General features: G+C 44.0%; 1 protein-coding gene and 1 long non-coding RNA gene across 2 annotated transcripts in view; one reads left to right on the forward strand and one right to left on the reverse strand.

Annotated features, from left to right (window-relative positions):
* LOC308481838 (uncharacterized protein) overlaps positions 1-14,000 on the reverse strand; it is a 39,622-nt gene extending 25,622 nt beyond the window's left edge. Inside the window, exons 1-9 of the mRNA XM_081014547.1 lie at positions 13,952-14,000; positions 9,486-9,665; positions 7,883-7,996; positions 7,039-7,281; positions 6,278-6,412; positions 5,953-6,070; positions 4,648-4,790; positions 4,255-4,422; positions 2,580-2,976 (exon numbers count right to left, since the gene is read on the reverse strand). Coding sequence (XP_080870673.1) covers positions 2,580-2,976; positions 4,255-4,422; positions 4,648-4,790; positions 5,953-6,070; positions 6,278-6,412; positions 7,039-7,281; positions 7,883-7,996; positions 9,486-9,653 — 1,486 coding nt within the window. The 5' untranslated portion in view covers positions 9,654-9,665; positions 13,952-14,000. The remainder of the gene's footprint in view (positions 1-2,579; positions 2,977-4,254; positions 4,423-4,647; positions 4,791-5,952; positions 6,071-6,277; positions 6,413-7,038; positions 7,282-7,882; positions 7,997-9,485; positions 9,666-13,951) is intronic.
* Positions 14,001-16,824: 2,824 nt separating this feature from the next.
* Positions 16,825-17,979, forward strand: LOC308482132. Its single transcript, XR_013989069.1, has 2 exons — positions 16,825-16,887; positions 17,573-17,979. It is a non-coding gene; the product is annotated as an uncharacterized lncRNA (long non-coding RNA).
* The last annotated feature ends 5,557 nt before the right edge of the window (positions 17,980-23,536 follow it).

Genomic DNA, 23,536 nt, shown 5'->3' on the forward strand with positions numbered 1-23,536 from the left:
TTCCTCTGACAGGTTGTGGTGTTTGTGAAGACACAGTTCTGTAGCAATCAGTACAGAGCAACCTTCACTTCTCCTCTTTTATATCCTCCATTGCAACATCTTGCCCATCCTCTCTGCCTCTATCAACCGGCAGCATTGTCTGCTGCGAAGCTGAAAGACTGTCAGCTACGTTGTATTATCAGAGCTATTACTAAACTATTTTGTTTGTTTGTTATAAGAGCAGTTCTGCATTAGTCTGAAAGAGGAAAAAGTTCTTCAAATAACACATCAATCCTATAGCAAGATCTGCTGGGATGAGAGGGTTGGAATCTAGTGAATATCCAGTTGACCTGGGAGGTTCCTGGCACAATCAGACTAAACCAGATTAAATCCCTCATCTTTGACACAGTCAGAGAGATATGTCAACATATCTCCTCTATCTGAGCTCAGATGGGACAAAGCAAATCATAAACTGGCATAAGGCTTGGGAAAGGGGCATTCTGGGGTTGGACCAGAGAGGGTGTGGTTAGGCTTGATCCTAAGCCCATTCAGGTAAGACCTGGAAATCCAGTGTAAATTAAGCTGGCAAAAAAGGTGGTATAACTCAAACACTATTTTAAGGACTTGTTTTCCCTCTGCCAGCCTTAGGCCTGCTCAGCCAGCAGTACCCCCACTACTGAACAGAGTTTGGATCCACTGTAAATATACATCGGCTTAACTTATACTGACTTGCTTTACACCAGTGTCTTGTGGATAGGATTGTTCACTTAGCTGGATCAAATGTAGGAGTAGGATAGCAAGCTTTGGAATCCCATAGAACTCTTCTTTACTGCATGAAATATGGGAATTGGATAGCAAGCTTTGGAATCTCGTAGAGCTCTGATTTACTGCATGGAAAATGGCTCCCTGCTATTCAAACCTTGCGTGCTATTTGCTTCCTGGTGCATTCCCCCCTGAATAATTTTGGGGGGCTGCCCCCCAATGTTCCCTACTGTCGGGGTAGACGAAGCTGAGTTGAGCGTGGCTTTAGTGATTGGCTCCACCTTCTGCCATGGAAAACTGCATAGCGTGAGAGAGGAAGAGCCCTCAGCCTCTGCATTCAGCTCCATCCCCTGGGTCCTCCCAAAACATCATGTGACATCGCGCGTTGCATGCCATGTGGGTGACGCCACCCAGCCCCCTCGATCTTTGGCGCAAATTGGCACCTCTGTGTAGGGTAGTGGTTTGTATCCCAAATCGGTCTGGCATTTCTGAATCTTTCATGAAAAGGAGAACCAGGCTCAACTTAGTTTGGTTTGTAAACACGTATGGAGTTAGGCAAGGGTTCAAGCTGCAAAACTAAGCAACCAGCAAGGTTTCCTAAGAGCCGAACTGAAAAGAGGGGAGGAGGATGGATGCAGGTTTCATTGGCGTGTTGTGGTTTCATCTCCCTCTTCTACCCCATCCTCCTTTCAGGCATGACTTAGCTGAAAAGTGGCAAGGCTTGTCTCCAGTACCAACCTGCCATTTGGATCCACCATTTTGTTTCAATTCCCACGTCTACCAGACATGAAACATTCTGCATTCCTGATGGTGTAGTAAAATTAATTTTATTTGCTATATTACACATTCTGTTTCTCTATATATGTACACACACACATTGCAACATGGGAAAAAATGACACGTCATCACCACGCACAATATAAATTACAACCCTACGTTTATGGTATTTAATGCAACATTTATACATGAATGCAATGCAATAAATCTTCTTCTTTGTACACCTTTAGGCGCGAGGTGAAAACGTTCCTCTTCAACCAGCTGTTTAGCTGATTAATATCCCATAGCATGGGTGGATCTACACGGGGGGGGGGGGGGGGATGCTATAGATAAGTCAGAAATTAGATAGTTATAACAAAAGGGGGGAAACCTATGGAAAATTGTGTATAAAAATTTCCTGCTCTCTGGCACCACCTGGTGTTGCACGTTTATAGAGGATTCAAATTGCTGTTTCTTTACTAATGTAGCCAAGTCCCAAGTTAAATATGTTTTTAGCAAAGGGGGGATTATTGTTTTGTTTTGTTTTTGTTTTTATTATGTACCTTGTGTCACGGGTGCCAGCTTGAATAAAATATTGGTGGGCAGGTAAGCCCTGCCCCACATAATCACATGATGTAGCACATGCACACCATTTGAATGGCAATGCTCTTTAACTTGGGGGGCAGCCCCCTCAAATATTTTATTGGGGGGCTGAAGACCCCTTGGCCCCAATGAGTTGGCTCCTATGCTTTGTGTTCTTTTATCTTGTATTTTTATGCTATGAACCGCCCTGAGATCTTCAGATGAAAGGTGGTATACAAATTTAATAAAATATTTTTTTAAAATATATAATTACTAGGGTACAGGTCCACTGACAGCCATGGTTTGAGAGTGAGTTGACTTCTTGCTGAGCACATGTCAGCTGTGGCCATAAGCACTCCCCCTGCAAGCAATAAAGGAAAGACAGGCGAGAACACCATATTTAGACATAGCTTTGGAAAACGGTGCCTCTGTTGTGCCACATTCCTGCTGCCGCAAGATCCTTCCTGTTTGCTAAGAGAAAGCTGAAATACTTTAAGGGCAACAGAATCTGCCCCAGAAGAGGATGCTTTTGGTTTCGTTATGCCGGATGAAAAAGAGGAAAGGGTGGTCAGCTGCAAACAAAGTTGCACCCCCTGTACTTCGCCCATCTATAGTAGCACCTGTCGAAGCAGCAGCCTCTGTGCCCTCTTCGTTAATGTCAACAAAGCACTTGTGGAAAACTTGGGACAAAATCAGGTTGCTTTTTTCAGACATTTGGGTGAAATTGGCTTGGCCTACAGTGAAGGCGTCTGTTATCCCCATGCTGGTCAAAGCTGCCTTTAACTCATAGTGATCTTCTAACTGGGTCCTAGGAAGATACACATTTGCTTCAATTTCTTCCATTTCTTCTGGGCTGGTCCACTTGGATAAGGCTTCATAAGTCAATTTATTTTCCAGCTGCAGACACAAAGAAAACCAAACGATCAGTAAGTTGGAAAAGTTCTCCAGGTTTGCTAAATTAAATGTACAGCTGTGTTTGAATGTCGTTTTGGGGAATATACACTAAACTGACTGATGAACAGCAAAACACTGCAAGTATTATTATTTCTTGAAGTCCAGGCTAGTTTACAGAGCCTTTCAGCTATGATGCAATGCATTCTTCTAGCACTGAGTGCAATGTCAAAGGTTTTCAACAGTCAACACAGTATATCACAAGATGAAAAATACGTGTCTGCAAAAAAAAAGAGGTGAAATGGAACAGGATTTTCATCTGCAAATATCTATGGGGTTATTAAAGCAGGATATGACTAATTTAGATGAGAGGCTAACACTTGAACAAGCCCAATTGAATACAGTGGTATCTCAGTTTTTGAACATAATCCTTTCCGGAAGACTGTTCGAGTTCCGAAATGTCTGAAACCCGAAAACTGAAGGAGTGTCTCCATCCCCATTGTTCAGCCCGGACACCGAGGTCCATCTTCAAGGGCTTTCTGGAGGTTCCCTCATTGCAAGAAGTGAAGCTACAGGGAACCAGGCAGAGGCCCTTCTCGGTAGTGGCGCCCGCCCTTTGGAACGCCCTCCCATCAGATGTCAAGGAAATAAACAACTATCTGACTTTTAGAAGACATCTGAAGGCAGCCCTGTTTAGGGAAGTTTTTCACGTATTCCTGATGTCTCTCCCAAATCTTCCAGCAGTCTGATTCATTGGATCCCCCAGGTTCAAGTAATATGGGTGGAGGTTTCCCTTTCAACTTTCTCCACGCCACACTGGCTGCCAAAATGATTACACAAAATCTGTATTCTTGGGCCAAACACACGAACGTCTGTTGAGAAATCAGCGTGCAACACCCATATCCACCCATCACCTTTAGACGTGTAGAAATGTTGCTTGGACGTTATGAAAACACACTCATTTGCAAAACCTTCGGGAAGGCAAGCTTTTTCTCTCAATGTTCTTGGGTTTTGGATAACTAGAAATGAATTTTCTCTTCTGAGTTTTGTGTGATTCCCCACATGGCATGATGAATGAACCCATTTCCAATACATCAAGGGTCATTTTCAATTGAGACAAAGTTCCAAATCGCTATCTTTCTATATCCTAAGCAATTCAGTCATTTTCCTACAAAATATGCCAAAAGAAGCACTGTCTACACACACAGTGAATAACTGGAATTAAAAAAAAAAAAAGCAACCCCCCCCTTTTAAAATATTCTAAATAGTACTACTTTTCTTTACCATTTCCAGGCCAGTGGTGTCATCTGTGATGTCATCAGGGAGGAGTATAAACATGCTGAGGTCATTGTTGACATATTGGAGCTCAAGAATCTGAGTCTTCACTTCTTTTATGTAGTTCCAATTGAAGTTACCGTGCTGGAACATCATCTTCACCGGCTTACTCGTTCGCTGCAATATGACAAATATGCTTTCATGTCCATGAGCCTTAAACTTCATGGGGGAACCAGGAAAAAATGCATTTTATGTATGCTATTTGGAGAAGAGATCTCTCTCCCTTACATTACTTCACAGTGCAGAACAAGGTACATGATACCATCATAGGCATGGCAATGGACTATAGTAGCTTGAAGTGCCTTATTGCCTTTTTTTATTCAGCAGTATGAAATTATTTACCTTGTTAAGTCTGAAGGGCTGCTGTGTTGTGTCTTGTTTCTTAAATGGCTTTGCCCAGTTTCCTCTGAAGTACAGTGCATTTACCAAGATCAGCTCTGTAAGCGAATCGATAGACCCTTCATTCAACAGATTCTGTATTTTACCTTGTTTGGGAGAAGAAATAGGAGAGAGAGAGAAGTCATCATATGTTTTGTGAGCTGTACATATCTGAAAAAGTGTAGGTTTTTTTTAGATAACAAGATATGTGACTTTACCTTAAAACTTTCTGTGGACGTGCCCCAACCTATCTTTCTAATGTTTTGCTAAATATACACATTTTTGCACAACATTTCCCACTACAAGAATGCATTTTCTGTTTCACTAATATGTGTGTTTTTGCCAACCTAGCAGTTTGAAAGCACGTCAAACTGCAAGTAGATAAATAGGTACCGCTCCAGTGGGAAGGTAAACGGCGTTTCCGTGCGCTGCTCTGGTTCGCCAGAAGCAGCTTAGTCATGCTGGCCACATGACCCGGAAGCTGTACACCAGCTCCCTCGGCCGATAAAGCGAGATGGGCGCCGCAACCCCAGAGTCGGTCACGACTGGACCTAATGGTCAGGGGTCCTTTTACCTTTTTACAGCGGTACCTCGGGTTACATACGCTTCAGGTGACAGACTCTGCTAACCCAGAAATAGTGCTCTGTAAAACTGCTCGGCTGAGGCAAGGGCAGCTGCACGCTCCTCAGCCAAGCAGCTTAAAGAAGCAGAGGAAGAAAGAAGCTGTACTGGCACATCACCGATTCAGCTTGATCCTCCCTCTGCTGGGGCAGAGTGCAATGGCTGTTTCACCAGCGGTATATTGCTGGTGAAACCGGCACTGCTCTTGAGTCCCGCTGCCTCCAGCTCCCAGCTAGTTTCTTTGTCCCTCAGCACACTGGGCACTGGAGACAGAGGGACTCAAGAGCAGTTATGGTTTCATCAACAATATACTGCTGAGTGAAGTTGTCATCACAGTCTGCACCCACATATCAATATATCGCCCAGGCCTATAGCAGAGCAACCATTTTGTTTTTGTTTCTTCCCCCCAAAAAATTGGTTTTCTCTTATAATACACAAACATAAACACAGAAAAGAACATTACATTTAACACAACATAAAAACTTAACAACAATAAAAATGCAAAAGATAAAATAAGATCCCCCCCCTTTCTTATTCCCTGGTATATTTACATTGCTAGAAGACTTCCTCGACACCTTCCAATCTGAATTTCATCATAACACATATTTAGCAGTTCCCAGTTTCGAGGAGAAGCCATTTTGAGCTCACCTTCTGTCTGGTGTTCAACCCAAGAATTGATCTCTTTTCTGACTTCTTCCGCAGCTTCTTGAAAGTTTACTGTTTGTGGATCTGCATTATAGTATTTCTTCATTGACAATATGAATTCCTTAAAGGTAAAAAAAATACTCTTAAGGCATTGCAGCCATGCCAATGAGGGTGAAACCAAAGTTTACAGGATACTAAGATCATCCTACACCCACAGAAGCAAATTAAAATTTTGAATACACTCCTATTGTTGTAATAGGCAGTTATTCCACATTTTTATTAAATTCTCAACTCTGATCCCAGAGTCACATCTACAGGCTCCACTCACTTTTTGGAAAGGCACCGATTTGTCTGCATATAGCTGGTTGACACTTCGAAGCAGAAAATGCTTTGTAGGTTTGTTGATTTCTTGACTAAGTTCCAGGAATCTTGAATGTATGTTGCTTGATGTTTTAGGAGAGGGCTTAAACAGAGAATTGCAACATTGATTAATCCCACATTCAGCCATTACCTCTTACTGCAGTTTGTTTTGTCCCCGCATTACCTCTCATTTATCCCCCTTAGGCCACACATTTATGTTAACCCGCATTGTCAACACATCTTGTCTCCTTTCCCCTTTCCCCTTCTTTTCCCGTGGTCTGAATTTGAAATTCACAATTCTCTGGATTTTGTGATTCACTTCTCCAACCAAAGAAGTGTTCATAGCAGCGGTAAATTTGCCTAAAATGCAGATATTAGTAAAAAATAATATCAGGTGCACTGAGTGAGGGGAAATTGCCTGCAAAAAAAGTATGTGAGAGGCAAAACTGCATCTAAAAAGATGTATGTTAGGAGAATGCCGATGAGGCGGACTCATGAAAATCCCAAGCAGATGCAGAAATGTGGAGAACTTTATCAAAAATTGGAAAAAATTAGAAACCAAAATTGATAGATTCTCCTGTCTCCACAACAGATGCAATAAGGAACCACTGCTGGAATAGGGTGTTAACATGCAAACAGCTCCACTTGTGTGAAGGTTCTTAATCTTTTCCTTGTTAACTACAAGATGAAGCAAACAGTTCTCCAAAGTTTGTCTGGGGAGGTTAATACCTTTTTAAGTTTCCACGTGGAACTGGGGTGTGGTCTGCGCCAGTTATTTCCCTTGGAATATATTCCAGAAAAGCATACCCAGATACCCATATCTAGGTTTCTCCATGACAAGATACATCCGGAGAGACTTAAGAATGCCCAAGTCATATTCATTGCAATGGATGTAAATGGGAATATATGCTTAAGTTCCACTGTTCTTTTATTGCAGCTTATATTTCTGTTGACTCTAAGACATCCAGATTTCTGTCAAGTAACAAAGCAGTGTTGTTAAAAGAGACTATGGCTGCTTCCCTATGCACACTTAGCTGGGAGTAATTTCTTACAATCTTGCTTGCCAGCAGTGGCGTAGCGTGGGGGGTGCGGGGGGGGGCAGCCGCACCGGGCGCAACATCGGGGGGGCGCGCGGAAGAGACTCGAGTGCTAAAATCCACGGGTTAGGGGGCGGGCGCAAATTACTTGCCTTGCCCCGGGTGCTGACAACCCACGCTACGCCACTGCTTGCCAGTAAACATCCATATATTCAAGCTGCATGTAACTCAATTGCCAATGAATGTACATTGCATGGTATTTTTAAAGGGAGGGGAGATGTGTCATGGTTGCTCTGTCACATAACAGTGATAACTATTCTCTCTGTGCTTATCCACATACTTGATGGTTTAAAGTGTTGGTTTTTTTGAAAGCTAAAACTTTGTATCAACTAGGACATTCTTTCCAAATCGCCAAGTGAACTAGGACAAAGTAGTCTGGAAAAGAAGTTAACACCAAAGTCTGTTTTAAAAAACAAACAAAAAACCTGGCCTGCATACATTCGTCTGAGATGAACTTTGGTTTTTCCAAAAATTACCTTCCGAATAGCGATGCAGGGGTTATTCAACAGCTCCTCCATTTTGGAGTACACGCGTGGGTGTCTCATAGCATGGGCAGCCTCACTTCTCCCAGATTTGTTAAAGTGAAGCACCTGCAATTCAAAACAATCCCAAAGAAAAACATAAGCAATAAGAAGTTGTTACGTGAGGCGTATAAAGTCATGCGCTTACAATTGCAGTCATTAACCGTGGTATGTAAGTTGATTTATAAACGTTAGTTGATGTTCACCATAGTGAACCCTCCCAAAAGCTAAAGATATCTCAGCTTTATCTATCTCCAATTGTCTCCTTTTTCCAAATTAAGCTGTTCACATTTCTGTACAGTGGTACCTCGGGTTACATACGCTTCAGGTTACATACGCTTCAGGTTACAGACTCCGCTAACCCAGAAATAGTGCTTCAGGTTAAGAACTTTGCTTCAGGGTGAGAACAGAAATCATGCTCTGGCGGCGCGGCGGCAGCAGGAGGCCCCATTAGCTAAAGTGGTGCTTCAGGTTAAGAACAGTTTCAGGTTAAGAACGGACCTCCAGAATGAATTAAGTACTTAACCCGAGGTACCACAGTATTGGTTTGCATTTTTAAACAAAGGGTTCGCCTGAAAATTTCCCAGAATTTTGTGTGAATTTCTTCCATTACACCCATTCTTGTATGCAATTTTGCCGAATATACACATGTTTGTAAAGCAATTTTCTTAATATAAAGTATTTTTCTGTATTGTTTTCACTAATATATGCATTTTAAAGCAGACCTTAAGCTAGAATGTGCATTTCTGTAAACACTATAGTTTAATTAGTTGACCACAAAATTCAGATGAGTGCAAATTTCAAAGGATCATTGTGTTCTCATATTGGCTCTTGCATTACTCTGGAAAGTTGAAATGGATACATTGGCCTGTACACACAAACTAAATCTAGTTTCTCCCCAGCCTCAAATGTTAACTACGGCTTAGCAATCTGTGCAAAGCAGGACAATGCAATTCCAGGCACAGCGGGATCCAACACTGCTGGTAGGATTTACATGCTCCAGAAACTATGCAAGTAGATTGAGTTAGGCCTCTGCTCTTGAGAGTGCATAGAGAAAATGACATTACACCCCGGGGACCAGGAGCAAGGTTGAGCAGCTGTTTCTCTTGTGTGTAATTTATATATACCACTTCACCCCATATGAACGTGCCCATTTCCCACAGTCTTAATATGTGCACTCCGCATGAGAAAAGTGTGGAAGGTGACCACATGAGAACAGGTCTTTTCAGTGGTGGCCCCCCATCTATGAAATGGGAGATCTACCTGGCGCCATCTCTGTCAGTTTTTAGGCACTGGGCTAAGATTTTTCTGTTTACCCAGGCCTTTGCTTAATGGAGGTGCTCATCTTTTTTAGAGGGGTGGGTAGGCCTTGGTTCTTATCCATTCATTGCACAATGGGTCACCTGATGTCATTGTGAGATCAAGTGGACGACAGGTGGAGATAATCTCACCCACTGTCAAACTTGACTCAAACTTATCTACAGAGATAAGAGTCTAGCTCTTTGGCCACACCCAGTTCCCTAACCCCGATTTAAGTTATTAATAGCACAAAGCTTACCTCTGCTATCTGCTCTGCAGTATGGCCTTTAGCTCCAAGGTACAGTGTAGCCATAACAGACGAGATGCTCCATGGTGAGAATAGGATGTTTTTGTTGCTTTGAGCCTTGCACACGTGTTTGAAAAAATCAATGGCAAAACCACCATTGGCTGTACTCAGTTCCTCCATTGCTATTTAAACCTAGTTAGAGAGAGAGAGAATAAGCTTCAAAACTGTTGGGACCGTTGTGCATGCCTCTTTTCTACTGAAGAAATTCTGGAAGCTTTTGATGATCAGGCAACTGGCCTGAAAGATAAGCAGTCCGGAAAAAGCCATCTGTCATTTGGACCACAGAAACTGTCTTCCTGCCTGTCTTGCGTTAATTTTGTAGCAGTAGATACTAGTAATGTGGTTTGAAGTCTTTCTTCTGCCAAAAGTCTTTCATTATGGCACATTGATCCTGACTTAAGAAATTAAAAAGGCCAAGCTTTCGGTTTAGGAGAGTCGCAAATAATTCATTTATCTGTTCAGTTCTTAATTACATCATATATGTGGATGCAACTTGAACAATGCATTCCAGATGTTTCTGCACATTTTGTCAAGGGCTGTTGCCACATGACTTGGTGACGGACTGTTTACACAAGCAAGTGCTAAGAATATAGAATATAATACTCTAGCACAGTATTATGTACTCTATGCTGGCAGTGGCTCTCCAGAATTTTAACCCTACCTGGATATGCAGATATTTCCCAGACATATCTGGAATACTGCATTTGGAAGCAGTGTCCGGGCAGAAATCACAGAAATGTCCTGGAAAATCCTAACGTATGCCAACCCATGTCGGCAGTGTCGTTTTTGCCACTTTTCCTTAAAAAAAGGTCTAAAATGCCTTCTTTTGCAAAGTCTCCAAAATAGCTCAACAACTTTGCTCAAAAATGCAAACAAATTAAGCTCAACAACTCCCCCCCCCCCCAAAAAAAGCTCAACAATTTATCTGTCTAGATTTTCACTGATTGAAATATGGCAACCCTATCATGACCCTACCAATATTCCATCTTGGTGAGAAAAATATACATTGGCTAGAAAGTTCATATTCTCTCTGCAAGAAGAGATGGACCAGTGTTTCAAAAACTTTTAAAACCCCAGGGCACAGTTCTTTTCTTGCATAATAAATGGAAGCTCATGCCATTATTATTCTCAGTTGTCTACCTGAACAACTGGGTACACATTCTCCTTTCAATGATGGCCCTTCCCTTTCCTCATTCAAGTCAGGTTTCAGGGTAGGACCATGCTTTCCAGACAGTGGTGATATTTCTAGAGTTCCTCTGGACCTGCCAGCTTAGTCCCACATCCTTTTCTCACAGTAGCCAGCCAGGTGCCTATGGGAAGCCCACAAGCAGCACCTGTAATGATCTCTGGCATGCAAGCAGCTTGAGAAGCAGTAACGACTCTCCATCAGTTTTATGCAAGTTTATTTACAAGAAAAACACACACTCAGAGCACGGCCTCCTGGATGCTCTCATTAACAGTAGTTGCTCAGTCTGACTCACCATCTCTCTCCCAATAACAACAACAAGAAGAGTTTAGATTTGACATCCCGCTTTATCACTACCCAAAGGAGTCTCAAAGCGGCTAACATTCTCCTTTTCCTTCCTCCCCCACAACAAACACTCTGTGAGGTGAGTAGGGCTGAGAGAATTCAAAGAAGTGTGACTAGCCCAAGGTCACCCAGCAGCTGCATGTGGAGGAGCAGGGAAGCGAACCTGGTTCATCAGATTACGAAACTACCACTCTTAACCACTACACCACACTGGCTCACAGGAAGAACGCCAAAATATCTCCTTTCTTCTCCTTCCCTTACGTCGTTCACTGAGCTTCTTCTGCCTCCTAGTACAGGGACTGAATGTTTGGTCCGTCTCCTCCTCCCTCCCAGAAGACGCAGCCTCAGACTCTGGCTTATCTGCTAGTTGCCTGGCAACACTCGGGCCGACTTCCAACTCTTCCTCTCCTTGGTAGCTAATAGCTTTTTTGCTGGGAATGAGGAGGGCTGGGCTGTCCTCTCTAAACTCTTACACACAGCTCTCCTCTGCCCCTTGCTCGCTTAGCTCAATTTCTGCGGCTGACTCTTCCGCTGTGCTCTAGTGGGGCTACGTTCCTGACAGCACCTGAGTGCAACAGCACTCCTCCAATTCCCACAACTAGTGTACAGATGCAGACTGCCTTAGACAGTGGGGTCAGAAGAAGGCCATCACGACTAGAATGATGGGGTTACTCACCATGTGTGTTTCTCTGATTGTGAGGCAGGGTATGCAATTGTGCCACAGGGTTAGGAAATCACAGCAGTGGCAGACCTTGGGGTCTCAAATTTCAGCGCCACCCTGTACAATGCCAAAATCCAGCACCTGCCTGCCTCTCGCCTTCCGTTATGCATCATAATTGTGGCACCTGCTGCAGTGCCCTTGAGACTGCACCCAGTGTGACCGAACCAGTCGTGCTCCCCTAAATCCGCCTCTGACCATAGCCCACAGGAAACTGTATCCTGTTCTTTGTATGAATATGTCAAGCAAAGAATTGCTTACCACATACTTCCTGTTAACATAAGATAGCATTTCCTAGGTTTAATCATCTTGGGACACATGTCTTCATGAACCTAGCACTTTTGTAAACACCAGGCAGCTTGCCACTGTTCTTTCCTTGACAAACACTTAGCTCAGGCACACCAGAGAGGTTGTCCCAAGCTCTCAGCAGAATTTGCCCTGGAGAACTTTGGGCTGGGCCGCTTTGGAAGAAGTGTTGCCATCCGTAGTGCTTGGCAGATTCCTTTGTTTCATGGCTTATCTATCCATTTGAAGCATCTTGTTCTTGTCCTGTCAGGTCTAGTTTTGCCTCTCATGCTCCTTCTAGTTTTCTAACAACAGGTCTTGCCATTCACAGTTCAGTTCCACCCAACTAAGCTGGCTATGTACTGTATTGCACTCTGCCCAACCTTTCACAGGTTAAGTCTTGTAAGATGGTTGTGGGAATAGCCCCTGTTATAGGCTAATGGCATGAAGGAGGCCCACGTGCAGTTGGCCCGGCTTCTGAGGTTGTATGAGGTTTAGGGTGTGGCTCAGTGGTACAGCATCTGCTTTGCATGGAGAAGGACACAGGTTCAATCCCCACAGTCTCCAGGCAGGGCTAGGAAGAGCTCCTGATAGCTCCATCAGTCAAGCATGAGACTCTTAATCTAAGAGTCATGGGTCTGAGTCCCCCGTAGGCAAAATATTCCTGCATTGAAGGAGATTGGACTAGATGATGCTCGTGGCCCCTTCCAACTCTGCAATTATATGATTTCTGCCCTGAAACCCTTGAGAGATGCTGCCAGCCTGCGTAGGCAAAACTGGCAATACTGACTCACACACTTTCCTATATGACCCCCTCACCCTGAACCCCAACATCCAGGGGGTTGGATTAGATGATGCTTAGGTGCCTTCCAACTCTTATGATTCTATGATCCATGTGTGGACCTCTGAGTGGGGGAAGCCTTTGCACCTAGATCTCTCTGTGTGTTCATTTCTTCAGGACTCTGGGCTCAGAGGCTTCATAATCTCAAAGTTCTGAGGTATCTATGAAACCTTATCCAGAACAAAATGAAACACCATCCACACACAAGAGATAAGTACTAGCAGGCTTGGCAGAAAACCCCAGCTTGCAGAAGTGCAAAGCTTATTTAGTGGAAATCCCTAAAGGTGTAGGAATCCCAAAACATCCCAACGGGGACTGAGATTGCTCAGTGGGCATGGAATATTCACTATCTGGGAGGAGAACCAGGTGAGAGGCAGAAGGAGGAAAAGTATGGAGGAAGGCATGATTGGAGAAGTCAGTGAGTACATTGTGCTGAAGGTCCCAGTTGTATAATATATTTTCTCTCTTCTCTTTCTAAAGGCAGGTTACCTTTGGCTTGCTGCCTTTTTCTGACTGAAACTGGACCATACACCCTCTACATAATAATAATAATAATAATAATAATAATAATAATAATAATTTATTATTTATACTCCACCCATCTGGCTGGCTTTCCCCAGCCACTCTGGGCGGCTTCCACCAAATATTAAAAAGGCTCATGGAGAGAAAGCTCACCATCCCTCTGTGCCATTGGTTCCCTTGTCAAATCACTCTTACCATCAAGAACTTTCTCCTAATATTAACACCACTTAACTCTCCCCTGCTGTAATGTAATCTCATTAGATCTAGTCCTGAGTTCTAAGTCATATTCATCTCTAATAGAGCACATTTTGATGTGGTTTTTATGATAGTTCCCTGTTGAACTGCCGCAATCTTAAGCATATTTACTTGGGAGTAAGTCCCTTTGAACTCTGTGGGGTTTACTTCCGGATAAATATGCACCAGATTCGATTGTAAACTCTGTCTCTGACACAGATTGATCTTAAGACATGCATAAACCTCAGCAAAAACAGAGAGAAGATGAGAATTGCAGTTTTACATACCTTGTTTAATCCAGCTGTTAAAGCAGGCACTCTCTTCACCCAAGTGTAACTCTAAGTGCAGGTCAGGCTGATTATATAGGATTTCTCACCACTCCCAGTGAAACTTTCCTCAGTAGGTGTGATGCAATATATATTTGCCCTAAGGCTGTGATCCTATGGAATGATTGAAGCATCTTAGGCAAGAGTCGGTGACCTTAAAAAAAAAAAAGAATGCAAGCATGACATCACTGTCATAGAAATATCAGTGTTTGCCTGCTGCTATGCTGTGGGGCTGATACACAATGTATCACCGGGTCTTTGAGCAAGAGCTTTCAAAGCAGTTTTCCCCCTCTGTGAAATGTGGAAAATCTCTTGAATTTGTCACCTATTAAATATTGAGATGGCAGTCCTCAAATACACCTGGATATGTCGATACATGCAACAAATATGAACATTTCTCACAGGTCATTGTTGTTTAGTCATTCAGTCGTGTCCGACCCTTCGTGACCCCATGGACCAGAGTACGCCAGGCACTCCTGTCTTCTACTACCTCCCGCGGTTTAGTCAAACTCATGTTCGTAGCTTCGAGAACACTGTCCAACAATCTCGTCCTCTGTCGTCTCCTTCTCCTTGTGCCCTCCATCTTTCCCAACATCAGGGTCTTTTACAGGGAGTCTTCTCTTCTCATGAGGTGGCCAAAGTATTGGAGCCTCAGCTTCACGATCTGTCCTTCCAGTGAGCACTCAGGGCTGATTTCCTTCAGAATGGATAGGCTTGATCTTCTTGCAGTCCATGAGACTCTCAAGAGTCTCCTCTAGCACCATACAGTGGTACCTCGGGTTACATACACTTCAGGTTCCATACGCTTCAGGTTACAGACTCCGCTAACCCAGAAATAGTACCTCGGGTTAAGAACTTTGCTTCAGGATGAGAATAGAAATTGTGCAGCGGCAGCACAGCGGCAGCAGGAGGCTCCATTAGCTAATGTGGTGCTTCAGGTTAAGAACCGTTTCAGGTTAAGAACAGACCTGCAGAACGAATTAAGTTCTTAACCCGAGGTACCACTGTAATTCAAAAGCATCAATTCTTCGCCAATCAGCCTTCTTTATGATCTTATGCTCACATAAAAAAAAAAACTGAAAATAAATCAGACATACTAAAGAGAGAAATCCATGGACTGAGTGGGACATGTTTTGAAGGCTAGTCAGTAGCAGGCAGTTTGATGGGATGGCGGCGCTCACCTGACCTCCCAAAAGGTGAGTCTCTGCATCTTCATGGGAAGGGGAGGGCCAAAGCTGGTACAGCTGTAGCATTGGGCTGTCTCTGTCAGTGTGTTTGTTCTGTTCTGGCCTCCTGGCCACCTACCAGCTCCCTTTCCTGCTTCCCCTCTCCCAGGAAACAGAAATCACCTCCTGCTGAGAAGCTAGCTTAGCAGCTCTACCCTACCTGACTTCTGATATAAATCCTGCAGAGGTAATCCCCCCAAATATCCATTCAACAGAGGTGCCAAGTTGCCCCCAAGATTGAGGAGGCCCATCACACACATGGTGCGCATGGAATGGAGGAGGCGGAGCGCTCTGGAGGACCTGTGACGTGTGTTATACATAGCACCCATGACGTCGTGTACATGATGCACTCTGGGCTGCCTCAAGATTGAGGGGGTCCAGAAAGATGTTAAATTATTTTTGTATGCCACAACGGCCGCCCGAATATTACTTGCTAAAAATTGGAAAACACAAGAACTACCAACAGTGGAAGATTGACAGATGAAGATGATGGACTTTTAGGAGCTAGCTGACCTGACTGGAAGAATCCGCGACCAGGTAATGATAGATTAATAGAGTATTAAAGGGAAAAATAAGGTTAGAATGTGTTAAGATAATTATAGGATAGAAAACGGAGGAAGATGGAAAGGAATTGCTGAAACAATTAATAGAAGTGGAATACAAAAAGGGAGGTGTGAGGAGGTCATGGAAATAAGTGAATGAAAGATAAGATATTGAAATTGGATTGTGTTTTAAATGGTTTTTGTTTTGTTTTGTTAGTTGTTTGTGTTAGTGTTTTGTAGTGTTTTTTGTATTGTATTGTTGTATTTTTTTTCTCTTGGTTTTCTGTAGTGTTGTGTTTAAATTGTTGAAAAATTAATAAATATTATTTAAAAAAAAAAAAAAAGAATCCGCGACCAGAAAGAAGAGGAGTTTCAAGAGGACTGGAGGAAATTCAAGGACTATTTGAATAAATATTGTAATATAAAAAATTAGAAATTACTTGAAAGAAACAAATAGGCCTAGGATTAAATTAAGTTATAATTAAATAAATGGGATTTAGAATGTTAAGAAAAGTGAATAAGATGGATTATAATTGGAAATTGTTTTAGTTTAATAATGATATTGGAAAGCTGTTACTTTTAATTACAAGGAAACTCAGAAGGGAGGGATTTGAGGAAGTCAACCAAGATGTTTAAAAGGTTGGATTTGTGAAGAATTAAGTTTGTTGTTATTGTTTATCTGTTTATTGTTTCCCCCCTTTTTTTTCTTTCTTCTTTTTTCTTTTTCTTTTTCTGTTTTTGTGTATCATTTTGCTTTGTGGTTTGTGTTATCACTGTGGAAAATCTAATAAAAATTTATTTAAAAAAAAAAAAAGATTGAGGGGGTCCAGCCCCCTTAAATCAAATACTGAGGGACCCAAGGCGCCTTCAACCACCTAGAGTTGACACACCTGCCAATCAGTCAAACCCGATCTTTATGAGTTTCAAATCTGGGTATGATACTGTAATTTGACATGTGCTTCAATGGTTCTTAGAATCAGGTTTTCCTGTGAAGAGTGTTTGTTCCCTTGTTGCTAGGTAACAAGCAGGCATCAAAGACACATTCCATTCCATATATAACACACCTTTCATCTCTAAGAAACATGACAGAGGCCGGTTGACTTTCACTTTGAACACCTCAGCAGTAAAAGTATGCACACGCTATGTTGTTAATATCCTTTCTGAGCGGCTTTCTGTGATTCAGGCAGGATTTACGTACCAAAACCTCATTCCTAATCCTGAGCAAATATTTCTGTAGGTGTGGCTTCGTGGGAGCTGCCTCCATGCTGCTTCAGAAACCTACGTGTTGTGTGAATAAGATTTAATTTTGATTTCTCAGAGTTGATTCACTGAGTGTGTGACTGGTCCGTTCTTTTTTAAAACCGTCGGGAGCTTGCATGGAGAGAACCAGTCAATATGCTGTTTTCACTATGGACTGAGTTTGCTATTATTATTATTATTATTATTATTATTATTATTATTATTATTTGCAAATGCTCCTCATTTTCCCAGGTGAGACTCACCTGGCACCTTCATTACATATCTTTAGGCACCAGGCAAAAACATTCCTCTTCTCCCAGGACTTTGGCTATTTAAACAATCTATAACCTTTTAAACTGTGTGCAGTGAGGGGGGGTGGGTTATTGTTTTGTTTGTTATTAAGTTATGATTTTTTTAAAAAAAACTGTAAACCACCAAGTGACCCTTGAATGAAGGGCAGTATTTAAATTTAATAGATAAAATAAAAATAAATAAGTGGGGAGAAGTTCTGCTTTTATTAGATGTTGCAACAGTGGAAATTTGTGAAATTGCTTAATTTACAAATACATCCGCAGATCACATAGGATGCAAAGAGACGCTACTTCAGCAGGAAGCAATCACCCACCAAGAACTCAGCTGATATGCCTCAACCCTTTTCTCTTTTCGCTGCCCCTGCTACTTTTGAACTCTTCACTGTTTCTCAATCTGATGATGGGCCAAATCAACAGGAAAGTGAAAAAAACCTAACTACGACCTTTTAAACTCCTTCAAGTTCCATGCGGTTCATGCATTGTGCTGCAAGTTCCTCTTTCTCTCTCTCTCTTTTTAAAATAATTTTTATTGGGATTTTATTTACAACATAACATAAACCCACCACCTACCCCAATACACAATCCACCCTCATTAAACGTGAACATAGCATACAGTGAGCATAACATACAACAAGACAAACAATGAAATAAAAAACTTCCTTTATCCTGTATCTAGCCTCCTTATTTACTTCTTATAAACAGTTTCCTTTATGAATAATTACAGTGGTACCTCAGGTTAAGTACTTAATTCGTTCCGGAGGTCTGTTCTTAACCTGAAACTGTTCTCAACCTGGAGACCACTTTAGCTAATGGGACCTCCTGCTGCCACTGCGCCGCTGGAGCATGATTTCTGTTCTCATCCTGAAGCAAAGTTCTTAACCTGAAGCACTATTTCTGGGTTAGCGGAGTCTGTAACCTGAAGCGTATGTAACCTGAGGTACCACTGTATTAAGATTTTTCTAATTATAACTTAAATTGTTGGAACGTCGCCCGCCTCCCAGGAGCTGTGCCAGCCTCCCGGTGCACTCGAAAGGTGAAACATTCCAATGGTCACTCCCTGGCTGCTGTTCAGGAATCCTCCTTCAGTCCAGGTGACCAGTCAAATAAGCAGCCTCTCTCTCATGAGGAAGCATACTAGTTTCCCTTGCGTGGACAGGTGGAGTCCCCAGATCCTGAGCGGTCCCCCCCCCCCGTCATGTGGAATAACGACTCAAGACAACATGCTATGGGATTAAATTGGCCACAACTTTATTAAATTTCAAATGTGGGTAGACCTTGGCTCAGGCATTGGGCGTTCTCCCTCCCCAGTCCCCAGCCGGGGACCTAGGGAGCATCAGGGTTATCCAGTGTGTGTGGGGGGATGGGCCGGCTCTGGAGAACATATGTTCAAGCAGAGATAGCCGCCCCCGTTACGCCGCCGCCGCAGGGGAGAGCAATGACGACCTTTCGGCGTACGGTCAAAGCCTCCCTTCAGAAACCCCTTTAACGGAGAACCCTGGTATCGCCGCCGCAAAGAGGAAGATGGACTAAAGGATTCCGCCCAAGGCTTGATACCGCCAAAGTTGTGACGTTTTGCTACGGGAAAGGCGAAACCTGCCAATGCAGTGAAATTCCTTTCCGGCCCTTTAACAGCAACCTTAACGTAGCAGCGCCCGCATACCTGTGAAGAAAAGTTAACCTGCAAAACCTGTGAAGAAAAGTTAACCTGCAAAATAAGACATTAACTGAGGGTGGGTAGGGTGGGAGAAGCTCTGGAGCCAAGTGAGGATTCCCAGGTAAGATCCTCCCTCTATTGTGTGGGCAGGTAATCCCTCCCCTACCTGGCCTGGTCTCCTTGGCAACGCTTCCCCCAGGTGGGATTGGACAGCTGACTGGGGTAGGCGGAGACCTCCAGGTATCCCACCTGAGGGAAGGCAAAGCCAAGCCTTTGCTGATGGAGCCACATAAATTTTTCCCTTTATTTTCCCCCCAAAACCAGGTCAGGGAACAGCGGTATGGCGGCGCTGCACCTCCCCGCTGTCCCCCGAGCTTGTGGGGCTGGCTGATGTCTGCCCGGTGCAAGAGGCGCTCTGCTTCAGGCCGCCCCGCGCGCCGGGCGGCAGGCTGCTATCCGCAGCGTGGGGAGCCCTGCGGGAACTCTCGCGGGCTCCCCAGGCTTGCTGATAGCTTCCTGAAGCCTGGAGAGCGAGATGGGTCAGTGCGCACCGACCCCTCTCGCTCTCCAAGCTTCAGCAAAAGCTTGCATTCGCCCCATAGGACGCACACAGATTTCCCCTTCATTTTTGGAGGGGAAAATGTGCGTCCTATAGGGCGAAAAATACGGTACTTAATTCGTTCCGGAGGTCCGTTCTTAGCCTGAAACTGTTCTTAACCTGAAGCACCACTTTAGCTAATGGGGCCTCCCGCTGCCACTGCGCCGCCAGATCACGATTTCTGTTCTCATCCTGAAGCAAAGTTCTTAACCTGAGGTACTATTTCTGGGTTAGCGGAGCCTGTAACCTGAAGTATATGTAACCTGAAGCGTATGTAACCTGAGGTACCACTGTATGGAGTTAAGCCAATAAGAAAAGAAATGAAGACAGTTAATTGAAGGAGTTACTTGTATTAGAAAGATGAACTTGGAGAACTGCTACAAAGGTGTCACAATGAAATTCAGTTAGAGGAGATTTGAGGAAGTCAGATAACAGTGAAAGTTAATTTGGATTTTAGAAGTAACAAGTGTCTTTATTTTTCTTCCTTTTTTCTTTTAGTATCGTAATGTGTTTTGTTTTGTGTCTATTATATGTTATATTTGTTATAAATGTGGAAAATTAATTTTAAAAATTGAAAAAATAAAATGTGACACCGGAGGGTGCTGCAGAGCTATCCCATTCCAGAAACTGGGTAGTTTCACCTTGTGAAAAAGGAAAAGAAGCCAAATGTCCGGGTGTTTTAGAACAACGTTCAAAAGGTGAGTGTAGCTCCAGCCCGTGTCTCTCTCTTCCCACCCGAATGAAAACCAATCATACTCGCTTGACCGATTTCCATTCCTGATCACAGGCAAACAGGCAAACTGCAGAATTTCCTTTTCCTTTTCCTTTTCCATTTACATTGGTATTTTCCGACACCCCTACGTGTATAGGATTGCAATGGAAGTTGCTTTACTCCCTGGGTAGGCAAACTAAGGTCCCGGGGCCAGATCTGGCCCAATCTTCTTCTAAATCCGGCCTGCAGACGGTCTGGGAATCAGCGTGTTTTTACATGAGTAAAATGTGTGTTTTTATTTAAAATGCATCTCTGGGTTATTTGTGGGGCATAGGAATTCGTTCATATTTTTTTTCCAAAACATAGTCCGGCCCCCCACAAGTTCTGAGGGACAGTGGACTGCCCCCCTGCTGAAAAAGTTTGCTGACCCCTGCTTAGCAACTAGTGATGGCATATCATTGAGAACATAACATAGGACTGTCTTCTTCCCTAGTGCCACCTTTAGCCTTCAAAGCAGTCGTGAAGATCTGCTAATTAGTAACAAAATAAAATAAGGTAGGAAACCCTGGTCATAATTCTTCCACGTCTGCCTACGTATTGCCTTTCCCACTCTAGCAACAAATTAGGCCATGATAGGTTCACATCAAGGAATTATTTCCTGCCTTGCCTTTGTACATTTACTACCAGAACTGAATCTGGAGCTCAGTTCAACATGGCTCTACATAACAACATAATAAAAGTCTGCTAGATGAAGCCGATAGCTCACTTAGTCCAACTTGTTATTCTCAGATGGGAAGCACGAAAGCAGGAGCTGAGCAAACAGCACTTTCGCCTCCTGTGGTTTTCAGCAACTAGTATTCAGAGGCATACTGGGGGTAGATCATAACCATCTTGGCTAGTAGCCATCGATAGTCTGAACTTGTCCAGTCGCACTCTGCCCCATAGTCCATTTTTTTGTGAAGTAGGATATGACTAAAGCCTCGGCCCAGCAGAGCAAGGTGGGTGCGGTCCGCCCCAGGTGCTATCCCTGAGGGGGGTGACATCGCTGCCCCGCCCCCTGGGACGCTCATCGCGGGTGGCTCACCCCTGAGATGCGCACCCCCCGGGACGCTCGCCCCGCCCCTGGGATGCTAGCCCCGTCCCCGGATGCACGCTGCTACAGGTGCCGGAGCATCTAGCTCCGCCACTGCGGCCCAGTATACCTGAAGGAGCGTCTTCACCCCCATCGTTCAGCCCGGTCCATCTCCGAGGGCCTTCTGGAGGTTCCCTCGCTGTGAGAAGTGAGGTTACAGAGAACCAGGCAGAGGGCCTTCTTGGTAGTGGCGCCCGCCCTGTGGAACGCCCTCCCATCAGATGCCAAAGGAATAAACAACTACCTGACTTTTAGAAGACATCTAAAGGCAGCCCTGTTTAGGGAAGTTCTTAATGTTTGATGTTTTATTGTGTTTTTAATATTCTGTTTGGAGGCGCCCAGATGGGCGGGATGATGATGATGATGATGATTTGCATTGAAAGGACTGGCCATCCAGTCTCTGCCAAGCACTTTTCATGGAACTGACTGCTCCTAGTCTATAGGGACACAGAGAAATACAGAACAGAGCCTAAGGACAACCTCTCCATTGTAGAGACAAATCTGGTTCAGTTTCTCACTGGTCCTGGGGCTGCTGAGGGGAGAGGAAGGACGCCGCAGCCCCAGTCACTGGCCAGAGAACTAGTGGCTTCAGAAAGGCCATCTCCCCTCCAAAGCAATCTGGCTCCAACTAGTCTATCTCTCATAATATTCAGAGGATTCCTCTTCTACTTTTCCCTTCCACTGCCCTTCCCTTTTGTTCCTGTTCTTGTAACCCTGAGGGAGGAACCCATGTCTTTATTTTGATATATTATTAAATAATAATAATAGAAATTCCACCCAGCCTATAGGATGGTCTTCGCAGAAGATTGGGTGTAACTGACTCCCAACTGGAAGGAACAATGCAATTATTTCTGGCAGGGCCTGTCCAAGGACGGTTGCCGAATAGGTTTGCGACATCCGTGTCAGATTTGGAGCAAGAGTTTCCCATGTGATGTATCTGGGGGGTGGGGGGTGGAGTTGGCTAATTCTTTTATTTATGGCCCTGCAGGTTGGATGGAAAGAATGAGTGCCTTTTGTGAGCATGTTGAAAGTACAGTCATACCTTGGAAGTTGAACGGAATCCGTTCCAAAACATTTTAAAACCAAATTGTGGCTTCTGATTGGCTGCAGGAAGCTCCTGCAGCCAATCAGAAGCTGTGGAAGCCCTGTCAGACGTTTGGGCTCCAAAAGAAAGTTTCACAAACCGGAACACTCACTTCCGGGTTTGTGACGTTCGGGAGTCAAAATGTCCGAGTTGCAGGGCGTTCGGGAATTTGAGCTGGCTTATGCTTTACTGTAGGGACGCGGGTGGCACTGTGAGTTAAACCACAGAGCCTAGGGCTTGCTGATCAGAAGGTTGGCAGTTCGAATGCTCGCAATGGGGTGAGCTCCCGTTGCTCAGTCCCTGCTGCTGCCAACCTAGCAGCTTGAAAGCACGTCAAAGTGCAAGTGGATAAATAGGTACCGCTCCAGCGGGAAGGTAAATGGCGTTTCCGTGCGCTGCTCTGGTTCGCCAGAAGTGGCTTAGTCATGCTGGCCCCATGACCCGGAAGCTATTGGCCGGCTCCCTCAGCCAGTAAAGCGAGATGAGTGCCGCACCCCCAGAGTCGGCCACGACTGGACCTAATGGTCAGGAGTCCCTTTACCTTTACCTTTATGCTTTACTGTGGGTCATGCTGCACATCAGGGTTGACCCCAGATTTCAGGGAGCCCTCGGCAAGCCAAACGTTTTTGGGCTGCATCAGCTTTTAGCTCAGAGAAGGGTGTGATGCACTGCAAGGCACTTTGCATGTTTAGAATGAATCATGGTTTGAGGCTCTAAGGGAAACCTGTTCTTGTGACAGCCGATGAGAGGCACCTCCTTTGAAAAAGCAACTTAAAAGAGCTTGAAACAATTGCCAGGAGTGACACTTAAACCTGGAAGTTGTAAATTCTTTGGAGCTTTCAGCACTAAAGAAACCACCCCATTTTGTAAGAGGAATTTTGGTCCTTTTTTGAAGACTATGAAGGAGGACTGAAAGAAATGGAAACGTCTTGAGTTTTCCTGGTTGGGTTGAATCACCACTCTTAAAATGATGATCCTTTATAGATTTCCCCCTCTCTGTTCCAGACCCTTCTCAAGAGTATCCCCTTGCATAATTTTCAATGCTGGC

This window comes from Podarcis pityusensis, assembly GCF_964106645.2.
Source record: "Podarcis pityusensis genome assembly, chromosome: 7".
In the NCBI taxonomy this organism is placed as follows: Eukaryota; Metazoa; Chordata; class Lepidosauria; order Squamata; family Lacertidae; genus Podarcis; species Podarcis pityusensis.